The sequence below is a fragment of the Seriola dumerili genome, unplaced genomic scaffold (assembly GCF_002260705.1).
Source record: "Seriola dumerili isolate Sdu_G_001 unplaced genomic scaffold, Sdu_1.0 BDQW01000018.1, whole genome shotgun sequence".
Taxonomy (NCBI): domain Eukaryota; kingdom Metazoa; phylum Chordata; class Actinopteri; order Carangiformes; family Carangidae; genus Seriola; species Seriola dumerili.
In genome coordinates, this window is record NW_019174273.1 from 4,078,364 (window position 1) to 4,104,737 (window position 26,374).

The 26,374-nt window shown below is 42.6% G+C and overlaps 2 protein-coding genes across 2 annotated transcripts; one reads left to right on the plus strand and one right to left on the minus strand.

Moving 5' to 3' along the window:
• The first annotated feature begins 304 nt into the window (after positions 1 to 304).
• LOC111232822 (heat shock factor 2-binding protein-like) lies at positions 305 to 7,298 on the plus strand. Its single transcript, XM_022760487.1, has 9 exons — positions 305 to 393; positions 1,098 to 1,260; positions 3,943 to 4,046; positions 4,235 to 4,384; positions 4,513 to 4,657; positions 4,848 to 4,965; positions 5,140 to 5,243; positions 6,632 to 6,831; positions 7,221 to 7,298. Exons 1-9 carry the CDS (start codon positions 343 to 345, stop codon positions 7,248 to 7,250), a joined length of 1,065 nt encoding a protein of 354 aa, XP_022616208.1. The 5' UTR covers positions 305 to 342; the 3' UTR covers positions 7,251 to 7,298.
• A 4,017-nt stretch (positions 7,299 to 11,315) lies between these two features.
• Positions 11,316 to 13,675, minus strand: LOC111233288 (alpha-crystallin A chain-like). The gene is made up of 3 exons (XM_022761068.1): positions 13,478 to 13,675; positions 12,840 to 12,962; positions 11,316 to 11,525 (listed from the first exon to the last, which is right to left on the minus strand). The coding sequence occupies exons 1-3, from the start codon at positions 13,673 to 13,675 to the stop codon at positions 11,316 to 11,318; spliced, it is 531 nt and encodes a 176-aa protein (XP_022616789.1).
• Between the last annotated feature and the right edge of the window lie 12,699 nt (positions 13,676 to 26,374).

Sequence of the window (26,374 nt, forward strand, 5' to 3'; positions counted from 1 at the left end):
TCACAAAACCCGGACTGGATCACACCGAGGCATTTGGCTAGCAGTCTACAGTTCGGGCTAAAAACCGGTCGGGAACTCCTTCAGCCGTCGTGCCACCTTGAGGTCGGAGGGAAACCTTACAACTATATGTAGGTTAGAAAATTATACTCTTATTATAATTAACAACTCATTCACAACAGGCTAATTAACAACTTTCCTCCTTTAAACACTGAAACATTCCATAGCTAATGTTGTAATGAAGCTAGGTTTACAGTGTATGTTATTGATGCTAGCAACCCCACAGGAAGAGCAGCATCAACAACAATAGCAGCAGAAGAAGACAACAAACACACCGACCATAATATGTCAGCGTCATTGGGCGGGAAACCGCTGGCTCTGAGTCACGGATCAAAGGTAAGAGCAAGGAAACACAGCTGGATGACCTAGGTCAAAGGCCAGCAGAGTCGAGGCGGGAATTTGTCGGACATTTGTAGGGATTAAGGACAGAGGGAGAGGATGTAGGATGAAGTGAAGGAAGCAGGTGGAATAGGTGATGGTAAATCTGAAAGGAGGGAGACTGAAGGATGCATGAAGATTAGTGTGCAGAGAAGAGATGAGGAGACACAGGTAAAGTGTAGAGTTTGGAATAGAGGAAGAAGATCTCCCACAGAGTTTCACTCTTTTGGAGATCTTTTCGTTTACATCAGACTTTTCATAGCATGATTCCTCATCACCGTGTACCCATGGCAGTCAAACGTTCCATATAGCTAAATGTATTTAATGGTAATAGAACAATGACAAGTGCATGTGCGTAGCGATTTTGCTATGCAGTGTATGCCTGATATCAGATGCTTAGTGCATAGGTTTCCTTTGGATGCGCCTAATTTTTTTAGTAAAGTGGTTAGTTGTGATTAGAGGAAGAAGATCTCCCACAGAGTTTCACTGGGACACATGACCTTACCTGTGAGGGAGAACGCTCCTTACCTGTAAGACTATGACTATCAAACACTTGGTCATACAGCTGTGACGTGAAGTGTGGCATATGGACCAGGTGATGATGTGTCTCCTCTTGTTCTGTCGATGGGGGTCACACGTCTGAGAGTATCTCCTCCTCTAAGATCCACGTCAGCTCTGAGGTCCATCAGGAAGTCTTTGTCAGAGTGAGGAAGAGAGACCTGGAGAAGCTGACCACAGAGGTGATGCAGCTTAGGGACTTCCTTCCCAGAGTCCTGAATCCGAACCTGATGGAGATGCTGCATCAGGCTCGAACAGCTCAGACAGGTACACTGCTCTTCACCTGAACCTGGAGGCGAGAAAAGAGGATGTTATGTTCTGTTTCTGAGAGGGATGATTCCCTTTATTGGTGACATAACAAAAACAGGTGTGACAGAGACTGAAAAAGAAAGTATAGTGTAAATTAATTACCTAAATATAACTGTAGAAAGAATGTAATAATAATAAAAAAATATATAATAATAATTTATATGATATCCTGTCAATATAAGAGCGATATATGTAACAACAAAATAAAAAATATTATTTATTATAGAAAAAACAATAGAATAATTTAAAATATATTATTATAATAATATAATATATATTATTATATATAATAATAATAATAGTGTTAAATAGTGATGAGTGGCGAGATCAGTTTGAGCTACTGTGGAGACAAGCAACAGGACAGCAGGAGATCCAGATGTGTTTGTAAAGAACCTTATGGGATGTGATATCAATAAATATCAATACATTATCAATTAGTTTATAGTGAGTGCATGTAAAGTCAGTGTGGTCCCTGCTGGTTTCACTGATGGTCTTATTAAACTTGTATATGGTGTTAATGTTTAGCAGCAGAGACTCTGCTGAAGCTTCTCACTGCTGTGCACTGATCAAACTGATTCATCATCAATAATCTATAATTCAATTGAGGAGAATATTGCACTACCCCACAGGTTGCAAGACCTGGTGTATGCTGACATACCGTTGAAAAAAGCCAAATTACGTTTAGGCCCTGTTATTTCATTTTTACTGGCATCTTACCGTACTATAATGAAGCATGTCGGCACAGATTATAAATGGCATAATCACACACAAATTTTCAATCATTTCTCACTTCTTACTGGTAATATTCCCTTCTCATTTCCGCATTGGAAAAATAGAGGAGTGAATATACTAAAGGATCTATATTGTGTCCATGGTTTACGTGCTTTTAACGATCTAAAAGCAGAATTTGATCTTCCGGGTTCATCCTTTTTCTTCTATATGCAGTTAAGATCAGCTATGCGGGCGTACGGTGTCCCGTGGGGAGCAGCTCTCCCCACACACCCTCTACGTAAGTTGCTTGCCTCAGTAGGACCTACACGGGGGATGGTTTCTAAACTTTACAAATTCATTTCTGGACCCTATAAATCCTTTCCAGTAGAGGGCATTTGGAATAGAGATCTAAATGATAAAGATAAATGATAGAGAGATTTGCTGGGACACAGTGTGGAAAAACCTTAGTGGTACTTCCAAAAACCCCAACCACCAGTTAATACACTATAAATATCACAGGATCACAGGATGTATCTCACCCCCAGAAGGCGTCATTCTATGAAGATTGCCACATCTCCGAATTGTGATCTTTGCTCACTTAATGCCCAGGGGTCATTCTTGCATGTTTATTGGGAGTGCCCTGGCGTGGTTGGATTCTGGAAGGAAATATCTCTCACTTTAAGTGATATTCTTAAGATCAGGATCCCAGTCTCCCCAGCCTTACTTTTGCTTAATGATGACTCTTCTTTAAACTTGTCCCTGCAGCATAAACGTATTCTATGGGCTGGTCTCACAGCAGCCAAGAAAATGCCGGCCCTTAGGTGGCAACCGCCACATTCCTTGGCTTGGCAGCAGTGGGCCAATTCATTCATTCATTCATTCATTCATTTTCTACCGCTTATCCTCTAGTAGGTTCGCGGGGGGGCTGGAGCCTATCCCAGCATCCTTTCGGGCGAGAGGCGGGGTACACCCTGGACAGGTCGCCAGTCCATCGCAGGGCACACAGAGACAAACAACCATTCACTCTCACATTCATACCTATGGTCAATTTGGAGTAACCAATTAACCAAAAGACCCCATTTGCATGTCTTTGGACTGTGGGGGGAAGCCGGAGTACCCGGAGAGAACCCATGCAAGCACGGGGATAACATGCAAACTCCACACAGAAAGACCCCGCGTCTGAGCCGGGACTCGAACCCGGAACCTTCTTGCTGTGAGGCGACAGCGCTAACCACGTGTAACCACCGTGCCGCCGTGGGCCAATTCATTTCTTGAAATTGTCCTGATGGAGTGGTCTGTTGCCCGTATGCACGGAGCCAGTCATAAGACTTTACAGGGCTGGGAAGTTAGTTAAAGAAAGGGTGCAGCATGGCCGACCTTGATTTTTCTGCTTTTTTTTTTTTTTTTTTTTTTTGTGGGAGAGATCCTGGGTGGGAGGTTCACATGTAGTCGCCTGGGGGAGGGAGGGTTGTGTGTGTATGGTTGTGGGGGGGGTTCAATATTGTTACCTCCCTGAAAGTGTGTAAGTGACTTTGTATCTGTTTGTACTTACTGTGTGAGGAGGGAAAAAAGAAGGGAGAAACAATTTATATGATGTAAACATATATTTTGTACATTTCTCAATAAAAAAGTTGATCACAAAAAAAATCTATAATTCCAAAATAACTAAATTAATGAAGTTACAAAGTTACATCATTAATAATCAACAAGTTAATGTGGTTTTTCTAAATATTATACTCTCATTTTTTTTATATAAAGCTTGTTAGCATTAGCATGTTAGCATGCAGGAGAACCAGCACCATGAACCAACCAAGTCTACACACTCAGTTAAATATCTTTGTGTGTGTGTGTGTGTGTGTGTGTGTGTGTGTGTGTGTGTGTGTGTGTGTGTGTGCGTGTGCGTGTGCGCGCGTGCGTGTGTGTGTGCAGTGAAGGAGCTGCTTGTGCAGGAACAGGAGCAGCTGAGACAGAAGTGTCTGCACCTCCAGTCCAGACTGGACGCAGTTCAGACTGACTGTCAGAGAGAGAGAGAGGTGAGAGAGGCCAAGAGACATTAGGTCAGGCTGTCTGTGTGTGTGTGTGTGTGTGTACACTGCTCTGAGATCAGTGATCAGGCTTTAAGGGGTCGTTTCAGCTAAACAAAAAACTGTTCTTTAACTATCCAGATAACTTGATTGTTTTGTATGTCAAGACACCTTTGTGTGTGTATGTGCGTGTGCAGGAGAAGCTGCTGTTACGTGAGCAGCTGTGGCAGAGTGGAGCAGAGCTGCAGCAGCAGGCAGACTTCTGCTCTGGTCTGGGATCTGCAACCTGCAGTCTACTGTGGAGCTGCTCTGTCATAGAGGACACAGTCACACACTGGCTGGCTGACGTGAGTCTGTCTGTGTGTATGTGTGTGACAACCAGGGTAAACAGTAAACTCTGAGTTTCATATTTGGTATCTGACAGCTGATTGGTGGAACTGTGTTGTCTGATATATAAGTGTGTGTGTGTGCGCAGGGGAAGCTGCAGGCCTTTCTGGCTGTAGCTGCTCAGACTCTGGAGAGCTTCGTCAGGTCTCTGGATGTGGAGCTGAAGACCCAGACTGAGGACCAGAACTCCCAGGAGCACCAATTTGTGTTGGCTCTAGCTGGAACCATCACCAGTGAGTTCACAACTTCTGTTCTGCAGCACAGACACTTTTGAAGAGGTCATTAGTCAGTGTTGTGGCCTCAGAGCAGCAGAGTGTCAGATGGGTCAGACTGGATCAAACTGATTAAAGTGGTTCAGCTGTGAAGTTCCAGCTCCAGACCACACCTCCCTCACTCACCTTGTCTTTATCTCCCTCCAATCAGACATAGCGGCAGTCACGTGTGGGCGGGACTACCTGTCTGGCTCGGCTCACACCCTGCTGGACATTCTGATGAAGCTGCTAGAGCTGATGAAGCCTGGAGTCTTCCCCAAGCTGAAGGTGTAGGTGGAGCTGCTGCTCTCTCTGGGTGTTATGTTGATGCTGTTTGTCTTTTATCAGTGTGAACATGAAACATACTGGCAGCTCCAGTGACTGAAGTCACTCAATCAGACTGTCAGTACCTGATTTGGACAGTAGGTGTCAGTGCTGCTTCTGATGCTGCTGTGTTGCTGCAGGTTGATGCTGATGGCTCTGTATAATGTCAGCATCAGTGTTAAAGGACTCAAGTACATCAGTGAGAACCCAGGACTCCTGCCTCTGATCTGGACCCTGCTGAATGGTGAGGAGACCACCACATTGCATCAGTGTTACACAGTGACACTTCCTGTCTCCACAGGGACCACAAAACACCTTACATTAAAATTGTCTTTAAAGTCTGAGTTAGATTTTCTTAAAATAAAAACAGTCGCACAGAACACCATAAGTTAAGAATTTCCTTAAAGTCTGAGTTAAAGTTTCCATAAAATAAAAACAGTTTCACAAAACACCCTTAAGTCTTCTCATTAAGATATCTTTTAAATGTTCACTTAAGTTTTTAAGGGTTTTTCCCTATGTTATTCTTATTCTTAAGGAATTAGTTAAATCATTGCACAAAACACCTTAAGTTTAAGGGTTTTTCTTAAAGCCTGAGTTGAGGTTTTCTTAATACAATATGTTGCACAAAACACCTTAAATTAAGATTTTCCTTATAATCTGAGTTAAGGTTTCCTTAAAAAGCAGTTGCACAAAGCACCCTGAGTTAAGATTTCCCTTAAAGTCTGAGTTAAGGTATCACAAGTACTAATGGCAGTAAATCAATGGTCCCCATGGAAACAATAGAATTTTACCGCTGTAAAATCTCTGCTGCAAATGCCTCAACTTTTTTTTCTTAACTAAGGAAACCTTTTAAGAGCTTCTGTGTAACCCTTAAGTGACTCCCCCAGTTAAGGAGAAATTAAACCTTAAGTGTCATTCTTAAGCAGGAAACTTAAAGTGCCCCAGCTTCTCTCATGTCAGGACCGGCTCTTAGACCCTGACTAACAGAGGGAAACACACACAGGTGTACTGGGAAGAGAAACAATCACATGTATTTACATCATGTGAACTACATGTATGAAGAGGTCCTTCAATAGATTAGTGGTGTCACTGAGTGGGTGTATGAGAGGGTGGAGCTGTATGGTGTGACTGAACCAGACCAAAGAGAGCATGTGATGACAGGAGGAGATCAGACAGAGACAGAGAACATGGCTGATCCTGCTGCACCCAGGTGAATTGATGTAAACTGCACCCACCAGGACCTGAAGGTAGACACCACCCTGCAGGTCATGTCAGAACCAGAGTAAGAGACTGAGCTGTGTGTGAGTGGAACAACAGCTGCAGGTGTGTGTGGCTCATGAGGCTCAGGTGTGGTGGTGACCCTCTGTCAGCTGCTGCAGGTCGAGCTGCTTTGACTCACTGTGATATTGGACAGTTGTTCCAGGCTGGACTCACTGTGTCAACAGCAGTGACAATATATCACTGCAGTTTGTCCTGGAGGCGGTCATAGTCTCTCATCCACCACACTCACAAAAACATCATCAACAACTGTTCTTATACTGAGCTCATCATTTTTTATTAACAATGTGAAATATTGATAGTTTATGATTGATCAGAAATGTGGATTTAATGCTTTTCTTTGTCTTATGACAGATGGAGAGTGGGAGGTGTGTCTCCACTCTCTGCGTCTCCTCCAGTCTCTGCTGCTGGACGAGGAGGTGCTGCTCCTGCTGGGCTCCTCTCTGCTGGATCCAGACCTCCAGGCTCGAGTCCACCACCTCACCACTAGTGTTGAACCAAGCCTGAGACTGGCTGCCCAGCAGACCCTGGAGGACCTGCAGGTCCTCCAACAGGTGCCTAATCACAGCACCTGTTGAACCCTTGTAGTGCAACAAGTTCACATTTTATAATTAAAACTCCTCATTAATGAGGACAACAGTATCTACAGTATCATCCATCCATACACAGTGAGATTTTCAGGTGTTACCATGAAGATATGATTTTATCTTCATTCTGTTTGTAACTACAACTCACAAAGTGTAGACAGAGATTTAAGGTGAGCACTGAAACTGAAGGTGGAAATTATGTTCATACATCATCCAAGTGAAGCAGCAATGGCTTGTGGGTAATACTCAGGGTCAGTTCATTGTTGATATAGTGGAGGTGTAATTAAAGTGTGTGTGTGTGGGTGTGTGTATGTGTATGTGTGTGTGTGTGTGTGTGTGTGTGTGTGTGATTGCAGGGTCGAGGGTGTGAACAGAACAGCCTCTGATGTGGATCCAGCATCTTCAGTCCAGTCCTGGTCCTGTGTTCAGTCCCCCTCATGTCACTTGACATGGTCTGTGTTCAGTCTTTGATTAGTTCATGTTGATGTTTCTTATTGTTGTTACTTCATGTGAATATAATGACACAGGTTTGTACAATACGGATTAAAGATGATGTCTTTCTGTTTCCATAGAAACAGGTTTCTGACTGATACAGTGTTTGTTACAGTGGATTCAGAAAGTACAGACCCCTTCACTCTTTACACTCTTTATTATTTTGTACATTTGATTTTAAAGGATAAAATCTCTCCATAATGATATATAACGATATATTAATAGTGTTAGATAGTAGTTAGAAGTTAGTTAGAATTTTTTACAAATTCATGTATTCATCAATTCATATAGAGCAGGTCTACACTGTGCTCCTTATAATGTTATTTACAGAGATGCAACAATTAACACCTTGAGCAGACTGATGAAAAAAAATTTCTCTCTAGAGACAGAAACCTGGAGCAGAACCAGAGAGAGAGAGGCACAAAGTCAAAAATATGTCATTTCTCAGCTACGTCACCGCCACATCACTGCCCACATTAAGTGCACCTCAGTGGAACGCAGAATGGTCCAAAACATCTGTTTTGACGTCCACGTTAAGACGTCAAATTTGCACATTTATATACGACAAAAAATGCTGTGTTAACATGCTAATTTTGAACGTCTTTAGAGCCCACATGACCACAAAATAGGCCAACCAATAGCATGGAAGTATTGATGGTCCAAACGACTTAAGACCACTCTGTCTCCAGAGACACATCTGTCTCTGCCTCCAGAGGTGGTGTGGATGGAGATAGAGACTGCTCCAGTCTTCCCTGCAGACTGAGCTCTTGTCTCTGCTGCAGTCTGTTGTGGTATCACAGTCAGTCCAAAGACAAAGTTGACTGTGCGACTGTTTGTATTTCCTCTTCTTCTTCTGTCCCTCTCTCATCTATTTTTTTGACGTCCCTCTCTGGAGTGAAGGGAACTTGGTCTTGTCCAGCAGCTATCCCAAAATTCATTGCATGCCGGTAATGAAAGAAAACAACACTGACAGAGTGCTACTTTTAAATGTAAGTATTGTCTTTCAGCTCAGTTCAGCAGCTAATGGTACATCTGTTAAAGCCAAGGGCCTTAAAACCTCAAGTTTTTGGCTGTGTTTGGAACTGCCTACTAACGCACTATTCATACTAAGTGTGACGTCAAAATGAGTATGTAGTGCATTCCAACTGCATAGTATGTGAATTTTGTGTACGTGAGAAATACCCGGATGTAAACTAGATTAGAAAGAATTTCTGAGTATGCGCTGTGAGCATACCGGACATACTGAATTGCCCAATGAGGCATTGCGACTCTTCAAAATACGATGGTGGGGTATGAGGCGGAGGCTCCTGGTTCCAGTTCACATTGCATTTATATACTGGGAACAAATGAGATGTTTAAAACTTGATAATGTGCTAATACTTCTGAGGGAAATCCAAAATTCAGGTACATCTGAATTACGTACCACAGACAACAAGCTTTTTTCTCCACGCTGACACGGTGGTTGGTAAGAGGCATGACAGGACCCTGGACGTTACTGTACAGTACACTGACTGTCTGCTCTCCCAATATCTCCGAATCTCCATCATACCAGATTTACAAATAGCCTTTACTTCTATAAATAGACCAAAGTTGTGAGTCTACAGGTTAAATTCTCACCTGAAAAAATGTTAATACTTAAAAAGTGACCTATAAACAGTGTTATTAGAAAATACTTTAACAGCTTTCAGCCTTCTTTAAAATCCCCGCCAGTCATCGCTGTCGCTGCCAGTTCATGCAAAATGCATTCTGGGATACTGGCAGTATACTTCAGTGTGAACAGTCAGCTTGGTAATGGCATACTAATTTGTTCATTTAGTAGGCAGAATGCAGTTTATACTGATTGAGTATGTAGTAGGCAGTAGGCAGAAGGCGGTTCCAAACACAGCCTTTGTGGAAAAAAGTTATGTGTTGTCAAGGTTGCTATGCAAACTTGGCTTTGTGACGCAGTGGCAACAGCATCAAATCTCTGTAGACCAGGCTGTCTCATTTCAGTTCCTCCAAAGGATGAGGCCCCTGAATTGGGACAAGGCTAATAGTTACATTTAAAAGTTGATCTATGTCAGTGTTGCTTGCTTTGGGATAAGTTGGGCAATGAAGAATCCACCAGCTGGACCTGACCAGATCCTTTGGTCTCTGGTCTGACTGTATCCTCCATCTCATCCTTTAAATCAGTGACACCAGTCTGTCCTCTAACATTGGTTTGCATGTATTTACCACTCGACACACTGGTCCATGAACCTGAGCTGGTGGTTCTCGTTCCTGTTACTGCAGTGACAGACCCTTATGGAACCTGTACCAGTGACTTCAACATTTTTGAATTTATCATTGATTACTGTGACTGTCTCCACCAACTGTTAATCTGCTGTGGTTAAACTGTTACTGGAGAAGCCACATGTTGATCCAGGGTCTCTAAATAATCAACCAGTCTCTAACCTTCCTTTCTCTGAAGCTCTGGACAGAGTTGTGTCTCAACAGCTCAGTCCACTGCAGGACAGGTGTCTGTGTGTATTGTTTGATACAGGGTCTTGGTGGTCACCTTGAACCTGTATCTCATCAGTCCTCTTTCTGTGTGCCTGTTTTTCCTATGTTGTCTCTTTTGACTGGACTTGTCTTCTCTTGTTTCTTTTGTGGTACACCACTACAACCTGACCCAATGTACTAATGACAGTATGAGCTTCAACCTGGAATGATGGAGGACAGTTTTTAGGGGGGTCAAATTTATCTTTTTCATACAATGTAGGAGACATATCCCCCGGTCTCTTGTGACAATTACACTAATGCTCAGCTCCACCTAAAGACACTAGCTGCTACAGAGAGTTTGTGCTGGTCCTAAAAACTGATCCATTAGCATTTCCAATGCTGCAGTGAAAAGTAAAATACATCTAACATCCTGTCATCTGAGATTTTGAATAGATGAGCTCATGTCAGATCAGCTGACTATCCGCTATCAGTCTTAAAACTCCATATTTAAACTTCTCCTGTTTAGAGTTTTATTTTGAAGTATAGAGTGTTTTATTTTGAAGTATTGATCCATAAGAAGATGTGTTTGTGGTTTTAAGAACCAAAAACCATCTCAGTGTAGTTTTACATCTCCTCTCTCAGCCTTGCTCTGCTATAAAAATATAGCAGATTACAGGTAAACACTCAGAGAAACCAAATCCTGCAAGGTTGGATGGTGGGTCCAGGTGGGCATGGCTGAGAGCAGTGAATGCTTTGTTGTGACATCACAAAGTTCCAGAAGTCCTGACTGCTGGTTTTAAGGCTCAGTTTCTGAATACAGGCTGTGTGCATTTCTCTGTGATACTTTCACAGTATTAATATAGAACCTCGTCATGGTTTATACTATATGGACCTTTAACAAGACTGAGCAGGAAATGTGCAAACACACAAACAAACACACACACACACACACACACACACACACACACACACACACACACACACACACACACACACAGGAGGTGCCTCTTGTTAATTGTACAGCTTTATTATAAGTTTCTTTAGTCTGGACTTCTCAGTATTGCGCCTGAATCCATGGAACAGGTCTAGACTACAGAACAGGATCCTGAAGACAGAGCAGAAGGTCAGAGAACTTCACTGATGGAAACCTGGGACATGTTTGACATTTAACTTGAACCATGTGCAGTGACAGAGGACTGGCTCTGAAACACACAGACCATCAGCAGAGTGAAGTTTCAGCTCTCAGTCTCGTACTCAGATGACTTCTCTCCTTCAGAACTCAGCTAACCCCCCCCCACTTTACCACCCTCATGGTGGTTTGTTAAACTTAAAACAATGGTGCTAATAAAACAGAAGAGTGCTACGAAGGATCTACAGAGGAGGAAGTGAAGCTAGGAGGACCGGAGAAGAAGAATCTGTGGTCGTCCGTCCCAGTCGATGCAGGTTGTTGGGGGGTTGAGCCCCTCCACCACCCCCGGTCAAACCCCAACCCCTGGTCTCTAAGAGGATGCAGCGGCATTGGGCTTATCATCACGGGTGACGGGGATACTGCGCTCGCCACGGCTGGACTCACTACCCCCGGTGACCTTTGGCCCAGTCATAGTCAACAGGCCATCAGTTGACAGACAGCAGGTGATCGCTGATTGGTCGACGCTGGAGGGGAGGCGGTAGCGGCGATGAAACTCGCGAGAGATGTAACCGTGGTCGTCCTGAAAGACAGAAGGATGAACACAAACTATCAATATCAATATCAATCAATACTAATTAAAGGAACAATTCTCACTATAAATGAAAGTCTGTCTTTATGTAACTGACCATACATTCTCCTCAGAAATAACACTTCCTGGTTTTGTTGTAGTAACAGACTGTGACCAGTATTTCCTGGCCACAGTTGATCTTCAAAATAAAAGACTAACAGGAGGCTGGGAGAAATATTTTGAAAGTATTGTATACAGAGCTGCAGGGATGATGTGTTTCCCTGCACAAACAGCTAATGGGATTTTTACATTGTGTTTTGGATTATTATAGAAAATAAACAACAGTTTATGTTTGGTTTAGTTCAGCACTACAGTCTTCACTAATGAACACCACTTTATTACGTTTGGAGCCTGAATACAATCAGCAGAAGTAAAAATCTAATGTTAGGCTATAAACCAACTACAAACGCCTACCAGCTACCTCTTCTGCAAAAGCCTTTTCTCTGACAAAGTTAGTTACAGTTTGTATGACCAAAACGAGGCTGTAAAGTTGGACTGGTGAGTAGATCGGTTTTCATGTTCAACATGATGACGTTTAACGTCCCCGACAACCTCTGTAGTCTCATTTAGACACTTGTTAGCAACCAAAACGTAAAAGCTTCAAGAAATCAGGACTGTGGTATTTACTGACTGATTTTATGTTGGAGAATAAAATATGAAATGTCTTGAGCTTGTGTTAACCACAGACCTTATTTCAGTTAGCTAACCAAAAAACGCATTCAAAAAACAGATCTTTCCAGCTGAGACAAGAGGTTAAAAGGACACAGACTGTAGATGTAGTTCACTGTAATGAGTCCAGTCTTTCTAGCGTTTAGCTGTTTACCACCCAGACTGTGTTAACTCTTCAGCAGTGTGGTGGTGGAGGGCAGAAGCTGTCTTCATGATGAGTCAACAGGTTGTATGAACTTTTCATTGACTGATAATGATAAGTGAGATATACCCATCATGAATCCTACTATCTGTTTCCTTCACATGGTTTGATTGTACTGGATTACAGAGGAAGTTTTTACTGAGGTTTGTCTGAATTGTGTTGACTCTTTAAACCAGAGAGCATGTTGAACATTAATCTATTATCATAAACGTGTTTTACAAAGTACTGCTCTGTCAGGTGTAACAGGTTCTGTTACAGCTAACTTCAAGGTCATATTACTCTTTGGACAAAGTGAACTAAAGCAGTAAATACCTGACTAAACGCTATCACTAACTTTATTTTGAAAGTGGTGTGTGGGAGAGGGGGGAGGAGCACTACCTGTTTTTTTAATTTACCTGTCTCTCTCCATGCTTTCCCTGGATCTCCACGTAGTCGTCAGTGACCTTCACACTAAGCTCATCAGGTGAGAAGTGCTTAACGTCCAGGTAGACTGTGAACTTATCCCTGTCAGACCTCACCTGAGGGACACACACAAGCAGAGAGAGGATGCACCGTATCATCATAGTGTGTTGTGACTTGTGCTTTATGTTACCTGCCTATGGACTACAGATGTAAATTAGCAGTATTATCATTAGTACTGATGCTATTCAAAATAAGAGCCTGAACCTGTCACAGTTTAAGTATAGAATGTTTAGATATTTAATTTAATGACTTTAAATTTTCTTTAGTTCAGTAAAAGTTTATTTAGATGTAAAGCAACTAAACTCAGAACTCATAACGGGGGGTCTCATAATGATCACATTGATAGATCCTATTGATATCCTATTGATATGGTAAAATCCAGTTTGAAATTCTAATGAACTCTGGATCTTTCTCTTTATATTATACAATTAAAAAGACATTTACTGCTACTACCCTGATGTTAACATGAGCTTGAACACAGCTCTTCTCTGTCTGTGTATCTGTCCTCCTATGAACATGAGTAAAGCTGTTTCTCCACAGTACTGATGGAGTCACAGTCTGATGTCGTTACCTCAGAGATGCCAGAGTTGGACGAGTCCAGGAAGTTGCGGAACAGTGACTGTCTGTAGTAGGGGCTGATGGTGGAGGCGGTGTAGGGGAAGAGGTCGTAGTCAAACATGCCCTCTCCAAAGAACTGGTCAAAGAGTCTGGCAGGGTAGACGGAGCCCAGGGCGCGTCTGAACCAGGGGTGCTGAATGGCAATATCCATAGTGAGCAGAGACTTGACTCGGCTTGGCTGGCTAATGTACCTGCACAGAGTCTGGCAGGTGAAAGGAGGGAGGTGAGGAATGATGATGAAGAAGGTTTCCAGAGAGCTTTGTCCTCTGCTCTCCGGCTGCCTCCTCTTTATATACCTGAGAGCCAGAAAGAGAGGCTTTAGCCACGATCCCTCTGGAATGGCATTATCTCATGGTGGGTTGGGCCCCGTCAGCAGAATCAGGGTTGAGGATGGGGGGGCACTACTAGGTCCAGACCCCGCTGCGACCCAGTGCCACCCACACACCAGACACCCAGAGCTGCCAAAACAAACCCTGGTGAAGGAGGGCAGCACAGAAACAATGAGGTCAGGAAGCCGACTAAAGACACAGAGGGATTTTACCTGAGTGGTAGTTCATCAGCAGACACACACACTCACACTCTGTCAGTGGCACAATACACACAGAGCAACAACAACAGACACACACATCCACAGTCAGTCAGTGACACAATGCTGATGTATTGTTCTGTCTGTGTGATGGGACAGAGCAGATTTACACACAATGCTGCACAGAGCAACAACAACTGACACACAGAAGAGAACACAGATAGGAAAATAGAGAGAAGAACACAGAGAGGAGAACATACAGAGAGAAACAGAGAGGAGAACACACAGAGGAGAACACATGGTGCAACGATAACATGTCACTGATACTGACTGTAGAGTACTCAGGTCTGAAACAGTAACATTGAGGTTTTATTAACGTGGTCACTGATGTAGAGTCTCCTCTCCGAGAATTGCCACCTGAACGTGATGGAGGGGTTTTTGTGTCCTGGTGACCCTGGGAGCTGTGATGTCAGGGGAAATAGCCCATGGTAGGGTCTTTCAAGGCAAATTATTCCCAGGGGAGGGGCCAAACTAGGAGCGTTCATAAAACACTGAATGAAGAGCCATGTTACGACGCCTCGTTCAAACATAAGGTAGCTCATAACTATGCTAACATGTCCTCTGTGGAGGAGGCAGAGTCGGAAAACTCAGGGCAAGCCTCATCCAAAGCAAAGGCAGAGGTCACTGAGGTAGTCAACAAGAAGCTTCTTCATGGCAAGGCGCTGGGTGTGGATGAGATATGCCCTGAGATGCTGAAGGCTCTGGACATTGTAGGCCTGTCTTTTCCAAAAAAAGTGAAAGAGTTTGACCAGCTAGTCTAAATTTGTTTTGTTGACTTAAAGAAGGCTCATGAATGTGTGGGGTTACTGTGGGAGTATGGGGTATGGGGCCTGTTGCTACAAACCATTTGGTCCCATGTAACCAAAGCTGTGTCCTCATTCTCGGCACAAAGTCAAACATGTGTTCAGTGAGTGTTGAACTCTGATCCTGTTTGTGATATATTAATGGACAGGATCTCAAGGTGCAACTGAGGTGAGAAGTGTTTCTGCTTTGGGAACCTCAGAATTGCATCTTTGCTCTTTGCAGATGATGTTGTTCTGTTGGCTTCATCAGAATGTGACCTCCAGTGATCACTGGAACAGTTTGCAGCTGAGTGTGAAGTGGCTGGGATGAGAGTCACCACCTCCAAGTCTGAGGCCACAGTTCTCAGTCAGAAAACGGTGGACTGCTCCCTCTGGGTTGGGGGTGAGTGACAGCCTCAAATGAAGAGGTTCAAGTTTCTGCATTCTTGTTCAAGAGTGAGGGTAAGATGGAGCAGGAGATCAACAGACGGATTGGTGTGGCGTCAGCAGTAATGCGGACATTGTACCGGACCCTTGAGGTGAAGAGGGAGCTGAGCTGGAAGGCAAAGCTCTCAATTTACCAGTCAATTTTTATTCCAACCCTCACCTATAGTCATGAGCTCTGGGTAGTGATCGAAAGAATGAGGTCACGGATGACGGATGCAGAGTGGCTTGGCTCAGCCTTAAAGATAGAGTGAGGAGCTCAGAGTTACTGCTTTCACGTTGAAAGGAGCCAGTTGAAGTGGTTCGGGGCACCTGATAAGGATGCCTCCCAGGCACCCTCCTCTGGAGGTTTTCTGGGCATGTCGAACTGGGAGGAAAAGAAGGATGCATTTGAAGGAACCTTTGAAACAGGAAAGCCTAGTTGCTCTTCAGATGCAGCCTCTGAAGGACGAATTAAAATATTGTACTTGGTACAGCTGCACTTCTTCCACCGTCTCCAGATCCTTCACCACCACAGTGGTGACGTTCCATGACAGTTTCCTTCACCTGAACTGCACCACACTGACCGTTACATCTAGCTTTGCATGTAGCGGGCCCACAAGGTGGTGGCCCCATGTCAGGCCCCATGGTGTGGTGCAAGTGTGGCCATCAGGTGCTCCTCAGCTGACTCTAGGTGGAGGTCCATGTCTCCTAATCCAGGTAGTTTACAGCTCCAGCAGTGCTTTTTATCATCTTGGCTTGATGCCGTTTGAACTACCTTGTTGCCTTCTTTGCTTTGTGGTTGTGTTTTTCTACAAGTTTATGCCCATGTTCATTTATTTTTGTGAAAAAGGATAATAAATCTTATGAATAAGACCAAATGATTTGGAAGGAAGACAACAATGAAGAGTAAAATTCAGAGCTGAGGTGTGTCATGTGAACAAGAGTAAATTCTGATAAAGATAAGGGTCACTTCCCATGCCTGTTGTTTCACCACCAGTGGCTTCCCGCCGCCTGCATTAGTCTAATCCCGCAGGGCTTTAGCCAGCTAGCACAGGGGCTTAGCTGCTCCATGCACGCACAGGCCAAGAGCAACTGGGCCAGGCAGCAGGGGCTGGGGCTGTTTCAGGGGCAGTTTGGGGAGGCTGTTGGGGTACAGGGTGCCTAGCTGCGGCAGACCAGACGTAGATGCAGTTAGACTGGCTGCAGTTCAGCAGAGTCAGCATTCTGGGTTTTTATCAATGGGACAGACAATGGTTGTGTGTTCTGTCTCTGAAAAGCTGTTTTGGCCGACAACCTGGCAACAGGCAGGGTGGACAGGCCCAGTTTTATTCTTCCTCTTCATGAGGAGCAAAGATAGAAAGACGGACAAACAAAGTGAGAGCAGACAAATTTCATGTTATTGGAATATTAAATTTCCTCTTCAGTTTCTTTTGTAAGAAAAAAATTCTGTCATACACTACTAATGTCACTGCTGGTGTACAGAGCACAGGAGGAGAACCCAGACTCAGACCAGGCAGGAACGGTTCAGGATGGCTGGTGTAATGTGAGCAGACTGAGGAGTGGGAGACAGGTGAGGTGGGTGTGGGAGTCAGGACTTTGATGATTAGGGAGGAAGGTCCGAGGACATCTAGTGGGCAGATGGAGAAGTGACAGGAAACAGAATGACAAAAATAAACATGAGTGGTGACAGATGAGAAGGTGGGGGAGGCTGAGTCAGGATCAGACTGGGTGTCAATGGGCAGTGGAGCCAGCTGAGAGGACCACCTGGGATGCAGGCTGGTCTGGTTAAACATGTGGTTGAGGAGCTGTGGAGATTGCAAACCCCAGCTCACAGAGAGCAGGATGTGGAGCAGGACTGGCACAACACTTCCACTTGTAAAAACCTCTTCCTGGCTGAATTCAGGTCCTGCTTTCAGAGGATAGCATCTCCAGGAAGCCTGGGTCTTTATTAAGGGGAGTGGGAGACAGGCCAGGGTGATTAGGGAGGAAGGTCAGATGACATCTAGTGAGTTATAGACTTACACATCCAAAACCTCTGACATCAACTGTACTGAGCTGAGAGTCATCATGTGTTTACACTATAACATTACATCAGAGGAAAACTAGAGGTGATGATGAATGAGATAACAGTCTCTGAGTCTCATGCACTGACACACTAACTTTTATCTTGAGAAAAAGCGGGAAGAGATTAAAGGAGTTCTACACAAGTTTTGCTATTGCTGCATAGCTAATGTTAGCATTAGTAGCTATTGACTTACCATAGAAGAAACATTTGAGTTCAGCATCAGACTTCATTCCTTTACTCACCAACATCTGTCTCCAGAGGTGGAAACAAACACCAATGTTAACTCTTGTCTCTATCAAATCTTTTCTTCTACTGAAGTTAGCATGCTTACCAGCTGGCCCTGGCCCATCTACTGAAGTTAGCATGCTAATCAGCAAGCTCCAGCACATCTACTGAAGTTAGCATGCTAACCAGCAAGATGTGGCCGATCTTGTTGCTTTGTGTCCTGAAGACGTAGTTGCCTGGAGGACATATTATAACCTGCCATACAAAATCCTTAAAACTGAAAGTATTTATTTGTAAGACATCCACCATGGAGGAGGTTGTGACAAAATATATGAAAACACACCCACGTCCCCCTCTGTAACTCTATAGTGTCATTTAAAGACATTAGTTCTTCTTCCTCTTGCAGTTGAAGCTTTTTAAACTCTTTCAGTCTCTGGTCTCTCTCTTTGTCTTCTCTCAATCACAGTCCGACTTTAGGGGAGAGCAGTTGAATTGAGTCAGTTTTCTTTAAAATGGGGACATGACAGCTAAAGTCTCCAGCTATATGTTTCAGGATGTGGTGCATCCCTGGGACACATAACTTTGGATCTGAAATAAACAAATTTCTTCTAAAGAAAAAGTGGTCTCTTGGCTCGACTTGCCCAAGACTTTTTGGCACAAATTATCCCACCCCTGCCATTTTCAAAAACTGCAGTTTAGAGTTAAAAAATAGCTCTAACTGAGGCTAACAGTGTAGCCTCATATTGTAACATGTATGCGTTTTTCAAACTTGTCCGTAATTGTTCACGCAGCACAAGAATCACACAACTCCTTTAACATGAAAAAATGACTGCACTGCTGAAAACAGTTTTATGAAGCTCATCACTTCGTCCGTGGACGTCTCTTCATTACTGAGTGAGTGAAACTGATGTCTCTTCAAAAGTGTGTGGTCACGTGACCAATTTTGTCTATGGTTGCACATTGTCTGACATCATACAGATATAGTAGAGAGGGTCCTATTTAGGTTGTTATGTTAAACTCTTGACTACAGTTTACATGAGGTTCTGTTAATACTCACCTGACAGAGGAGCCATTACTGAATGTCTCCAGGTGATGGAAGGTGACTTTAATGACAGACTGAGTAGCTGACTGAACCCTCCTTTCTACCTGGTTCGTCTTGTGTTGTTTGCCTCTAGTTTCAGGAAACATCTCTCAGACCAACTGTATTTACTGTGCTATCTCACAACAGCCTCCAATATTCCCCTGGAGGTCTAACTTAAAAGACTTGAAGTATACTGAAGTATATTGATTAAGTTCATTACCTTTGGATCACACATGCTGGGACATGTTTTAACCATACAGGCATTCTGGGTTATAATAATTACACTAACACTTACACTGTTTACCCCTCACCTTATACCTTTTAGTGTTATGACTCCCTTCATCACTTCCTGTTCACTTCCTGTTTCCTCAGACTTTTCTCAAAGTCATATAAACAAGAGGACACCATCCACACATGAACATACTAGAAAAGAAAAACACCACACAAACACCTGCAGGTGTACACATGTTAAAAATGTGTGTCTTCTTTACTGCTGATAGGTTCACATTTCAAGTCTCTCTTAAAGGTCAATCAATCAATCAATCAATCAATCAATCAATCAATCAATCAATCAATCAATCAGACTTTATTTGTGTAGTACTTTTCTACAAACAATGTCAAATAGAATTCCATTACAGTACAAATTATTACAGCCACAAAAACCTATCTGTTTCCACTCTATTACTTTTTATTTCAAAAACTAATTATTGTCCTGTTTGGACCCTCCTTCAGCAGGTATCACAGCTTGTAATCAGGTGAGACAGCTCCAACAGTGAAGCAGCAGCGGCCTTTACTACGAAGCAGGATTTGAGGTTACCCAGGTAACTTCATGTTTGACTCTTTTTCAGTCCTACAGCGGTGGTTCACTTGTTACCAGGGTAAATCACCCTGGTAACTTACGTTGAACTCCTAACCTGCTCCGGCGCAGGTTAACTTTAGAGAATTAGATCAAGACCTGTCAACAGCCAAACTACTGACCATTCAAATCACTGGAAAAACTGAGTCATCATTCCTACAGGATCCTGACAGGGACAAAAGAGTTTACAATAAAGTCATCAATAATAACAAGCAGTAGACATAAAATATAAATCAGTGGAATAGTTTTCCTGTATGAGTCTTTCCATGTATCCACTCATTTAAAAACAAAGCTTCTAAAAAATGCACGGAGAGTTTATCATGCTAAATAAATAGCCTATATAAAAACTATTATAGCTTAATTTTAATTGAACAAATATTCTTTAATCCAACAGGATTCCTGGCAGTGTCAATGCTTTTAATCTCTTCTTCCTCACTGCAGCTCAGAATAACATGAGGAGACTCTGTAACCACAACTGGAAATAAAAACTAATCCTCTGATGTCTTTGATTAGAATAATTAGCCACACACTGTTAATTATGTCAACGATTATAAATGAACATTTCAGTCGTCTGACTCATCAGACATAAACTACTTCTCTCCTCTTTTCTTTCTCTCCTCTCTGCAGCAGAAACAGTCTGACATTAACTTTAACAGTTTTTTCTGCATCACATGTTCATAACAATTTGTTCATCATTGGACTGAAGAGCAAAAGTACTCAAACGTAATTGTAATGATAGTGATCGATAGTCTGACTTTAATAGAAATTATATTTAGACATGGCAGTAATATTTTTTTATTCCAGTCATGTGATCATATTGTTTATATTTCACCTTGTTTAATATCACTTTTGGATGTTGCTATAACTGAATTTACAGGCAAGTATCAGCGTGTCTTCTCATATCATATTTAGTACTTCATTCATGGTTCAGACGATGTTGCTTATAATGAACAACTCCACCTCTTTCACATGAATGCGAACCTAACTGGATAGGTAAACCCAGGGTTAGCTGAGCCTGTTGATAACCTGCTTCATAGTATAGGTTATCCAGGATGGCCAATATTAGGTTCAGTTAACCCAGATAACTAAAAGTTATCTTGGATATGTTGAACTTGCTTCGTAGTACAGGCCTCAGGTTTCTTGTAGAGGAGTAGAGTTCTGCTGCCTCCTGCTGGACTGACATCATACTACCTCCCTCACCCTCTGAAGTCTAAAAAATCCTGACCCAGGTGGAGATCTTGAAGACCTGGGTCTACAGGTTTGAACCAGGTGAACTGGACGACATATGTACAGCTATGTTATTGTAAACATGTTCAGTATGAACAAACAGCTTCATTCACCACAGAGGAGTCTCTGCTGCAGCTCAGATAGGCTCCAGCACATGGAGGAACTCTGCTTTACTGATGATGAACATCACAGTTCTCTGCACTAACATCTGGATACAGTTTATTTACTACACAATTTGTTTTGAAAACTTCTTGTCAGAGCCCATCACCTGAGAAATGCAGGTCCACCTCTCTGCCTTCATCTGAGTTGAGCTGTGTTCCATCAGTATCTGTGTAAAGATCCACAATGCTGGTGTTTGATGGAACAGGTGTTTTTAACCATAGCATGGCAGTACAGTGGTTAGCACTGTTGCCTCACAGTGAGAAGTTTCTGGGTTCAAACCTGTATGTGTGGAGTTTGACATTCTCCCTGTGAATGTGAGTGTGAATGTTTGTTTGTCTCTATGTGTCAGTCTTATGATAGACTAGCGACCTGTCCAGGTGTGCCCCGCCCTCCCAATGTCAGCTGGGATTGGGTAATGAAAGCAGTAAGGCTAATGTCACACAGTGATGTGAACAGTGTTAAATACTGTGTCATTTAACACAGAGATTATGTCAGATGTAATTGCTGTTGGGATGTATATATATCTGACATAGGACCTCCTATATGACTAAAAAATAAAATTAATAAAAATGAAGATAAAATAAAACAAAATGAATAAAAATAGTTAAAAATAAAACAAAAATAATAATAATAATAACAACAAAGAGACACATTTGAAAGAAAGGCATTTACAACATAACAGTTTCAATTATGGAGGAATATAACAATGACATTTTCAGTGACAGTCCATTATAACAACACAACAGTTAAACACAGTTAATATACTAACACAATCCACTTCTGTATAAAAGTGTCAGTTGACTCACAGTCAGAGTTAACAGTTAACAGTTAACATAACAGAGTTATGGTTGGTTTTCTTGGTAATCAGGGTAAATATCTGTGTCATACACCTGATCTGTGCCATATGTCCCTTTAGGTTGATCTCCACCAGAACTGGATCTAGGAGGACCTCCACTTCTAAAACCCTGTCTGTGTGTGATCCTCTATTTGTCCACAATCTTCTTCCACATATGAAGAGATGCTACGCGGTGTGTTAAAACATCTGATTATTGATTTCCACCCAAATTCCTTCCTTTATGACAGTCAGCACACAGGTCTTCCCATATATTATCTTCTACTATAATATTTAGCTCCAGACGTGTTTTTGCTGAAATGCTATTCCTCCACTCTATTCAGATTGTTATTGACCATCCCTCTTTCTTTATGGCCTGTGATATAATGTCTTATTTATACAAATCATTTGAAGAAGTATGAATGATTATTTGAAATAAATAGTTGATTGATTGTGCCTTTGTCAGTCTGTCTTCTAAACTGTCCCACATGGAACATTACACACCATTGACTAGCTGATATATATATATATATATATTTATATATTTTACTTATAGAGAAGCTGCTTGTTTTATCAGTGATTCTGTGATCCAGATCATCCGCTGCACCATCAAGTCTGTATTAATAATATACTATCCTCTACAGACAGTATGAAACCAGGTTTACTTGTGGACTGGTCTCAGAGGGTGGTTGTGGTATTTTTAGTTTTATTCAGGACCAGAAGCTGGAGATGAGCTGTAGGTGGATCCTGGTGGTCTGGATCCTGAACAGGCTGCAGGACTCAGCTCAGATCTAAAGGAGAATGATATTTCCTGTTTACATGTTGAGAGAGTCGTGTGACTTTTCCAGAGGTCAGTACAAACATGTATGAGTAGATTCATCTCCTGTCACACCACCACCTCAGCCTTGTATAGTGTTAATTACCAATTAAGGCCTCATCCAATCAGAGGAGGACACCAGTAACTGGACCACCCAGCAGCTTCTCTGTAGCACAGCAGAGTCAGAAGAGGGTCTGGTTCCTCACTTGGAGGGTCAGTAATAAAATCATCACAGCCAAGTTGAATAACTGAACTAGTTTAATAGCTTAACAGTCTCAATAGTTTGTCTTGGTTTTCCTGGAATAACAAACAAACTGGTTCTTTAGAGAAACTTTCAGGAAAAGTTATCCGTTTTCTGCTTACAACGTCAGACAAGTTGGCTTGTAACTGATGACATTAAAACCGGACTGGATTCTTTGTAGGTGAGCCAGGTCTTGGTCCTGTACCTGCTGGATCAGTCATGACTTGCTAAATAAATCTTTTATTTCCTGTTAGATAACAAAGGTCTATGATATGGCTCAGTCCGTTCTCTCTCTGGATATGAATCTTATATCATTTTATTTAGTCTGTGTGTGTGAGTGTGTGTGGGTGTGTGTGTGGGTAGGTAGTCATGGTCCACAGGAGATGCTGTTACTTGCTTCTCTCTTTGATGTGACTCCTTTAATTAAACTGTGACTCATTCTCAATAATCAGAACCAAGACTGAGCTCAGAGTCTAAAGCACTGTCACCATCACACACACACGCGTGCACGCACACACACACACACACACACACACACACAAACCCAAGGTCACATACACAGGCATAAATAACTCCTCTGTGCCCCTGCTGGTTTCTGGGGAGAGGCTCATGTCTGTGGGGTGGATTGTAAAGTGGTGGATGCTCAAATTAGCAATGTTGAAAAATGTGGTCATTGTCATGTCAATTTTTCTTGTAAAACAATAAAAAGATATAAATATTGAATATAAAGATTAAATTTCAATTTCAATGTTAAATTTAAACCTAAATGTTAAATCTAAATCTAAATATTAAATCTAAATCTAAATGTTTAATATAAATCTTAATGTTAAATCTAAATTTTAATTTTAAAATTTGAATCTAAATCTTAAATTTAAATCTAAATCTAAATCTTAAATCTTGAGGTGGTGCTTAGGGAAAATAAATATTTAGCTAAATTCATGTGCTGGTTGGCAGAAATACCTTTAGGCCTTGTGAGTGTTAATTTAATGGTCCTTGTTTGACATTGTGTAATAAGAAACATTTTAATAGATGTAAATGTATTTAATGACACTTGTTTAATTGATGATCAGCTCTGATTATGACTTGTAGTTAGATGATGAAGAGTTTGTCAAACTCTTCATCTGTAGAACATTAAATGAAGAGCCAGTCACTGTGTGGACACAAACTGTTGTCTCTTTGTTTTGTTTAACCGGAGGGGGGCGGGGTCAGACTGACAAGACCACCTAGCAGGATAAGGCTGTCCAATCAGAGTGGAGATAACATGTATAATCTAGTAATTTCATTCGTTATTACTGGTTGTATTTTTCAATAGAAGAGAGAGAGAAAGAGAGAGAGAGAGAGAGAGAGAGAGAGAGAGAAAGAGAAAGAGAGAGCGAGCGAGCGAGCGAGCTCACAGCTGATTTCCTGCATCAGCTGATGACGGAGCCGCTCAACGACAACTTTTCATTACTGCAGAGCGGAGAGGTTTCATGGACACACACTTCATTCTGTCTCCATGTCTCACAGTGATCCTGCTTCTCTCTGACCCTGCATACCGGTACACGGAGGACGGGATCGGGACCGGCTCCCATTAAACAGGAACTTCTAGAACTCGAGGAGCATCAGCGTCACAGAGCAGTGGTTAATATAATAACATCATTCATCAGTGAACAGAGAGAGGGAACCGTCAGGCCGCAGGATGATGAGAGGCTCCGCTGATCCGGTCCTGGAGCGGCCCGGGCTGGAGGACGTGGTCGAGGAGGAGGACGTGTTCACCGTGGAGGGGAGCGCCGAGAGCACGCGGGAAACACACACCTGTCAGGTGGGTTTGTGTTGATTTAGTGTGGGCTTCTAGAACTCACCTGGTTCAGGTACGTCATCATAGTGAGAAAGTGTCACAACATATTCACCATGTTCTTATCATCTGAAGAGTTGTGTCCTTCCTCTGTAGTCAAGCTAACCCAGTGCAGTGTGTTGTGTTTACACACCAGCTGACACTGAATGAACAGGTGAGGCTACACTAACAGGTACGGTGTCCCTGAGGGACTGTTTTCAGTGAACTCCTAAAAATGGAAATTCATCTGTTTGTATTTTCTAGGAATCAGGAGGGGTGGAGGTGAAGAAGGGGGCGAAAGAGGAGGGGTGTCACCTGTCAGTGTCCCAGATGGAGGCAGAGTTTGTCCAGTTGAACCTCAGGAAGCAGGTGTCCTACAGGTAGGACACACTCCAGACAAAACTACACAGAAAGAGTGGAATGTGCCCCACTTCCTGCTAACCTGTTTTACCTGATGGTTACACAGTGTTCCTGATTAGGTTACCTTAGAGAAGAGAGATAAGAGGAGGGTTTTCACTATTATTTAAAGAAGTTAAGACCAGTCTAATCTCTGTGAACATCTGTTAAACCTAGTTAAAGTACAATAACTAACATCTAACTACTGTCCTAACTACCATCCTAACTGTACCATCATAACTTTACCATCTGAGCTCTGACATCATAACTCTACCATCCTTACTCGAACACCCTAACTCGGGCATCCTAACTCGACTCTCCTTACTCTGACATTCTAACTCTATCATCCTAACTCTGGCATCCTAACTCGACCATCCTCACTCTGGCATCCTAACTCGACTCTCCTTACTCTGACATCCTAACACTATCATCATAACTCTGACATCCCAACTCTGACATCATAACTCTACCACCCTAACTCTACCATCCTAACTCTGACATCCTAACTCTACCATCCTAAATATACCATCATGACTCTACCATCCGTACTCTGACATCATAACACTGCCATCCCAACTCTGACATCCTAACTCGACCATCCTAACTCTGGCATCCTAACTCTGCCAATAATAACTCTACCATCCTAACTGTGACATCCTAACTCTACTGTTGGAGGAAAAAAGGTCCAGGTCCGGGCCAGAGACTAAGTCTAGACCTCTTCACCAACACTTAACTTTCTACAAAACGGCTCTTTCACTGGAGTCAAAAAAGATTCAACAAATAAGTCACTGGAGATGAGTCCAATGCAATAGAATTAACTCTTTCAAAAGAATAAAAGTGAGATCAGATCCGGATCTGAACTGAAGACGGAGAGCCTGTGCACAATCATATATAGTTCTTTCTTAGGTGGGTTCTCTACCCATTTTCTAAAGTGAACCTATCACCGCCTTGGGAGCAATGATGTCCTGCCCCGTGTGGAAATCCCCAAACCAGGCCTGCCAGGGTAGCGTAGTAGGACCAGGTGTCCAGAAGCCCCTCGTCCACCCTAAACCTAAGGCCCTCGTCTATCCTCAATCTGGGCCTCACTACGGCTGCTACTCCAACACCATTGCTCTCAGGGCCTTCAGACCATTTTGTTGTTAACTTTATTCCCTCCAGGTTCCATTCTGTAACAGACTCTACCATCCTTACTCTGACATTCTATCTCTACCATCCTTACTCTGACATCCCAGCTCTGTTATTCTAACTCTGACGTCCTTTCTCTACCATCCTAACTCTGAAATCATAACTCTTCCATTCTAACTCTACCATCCTAACTTTGACATCCTAAGTCTGACATCA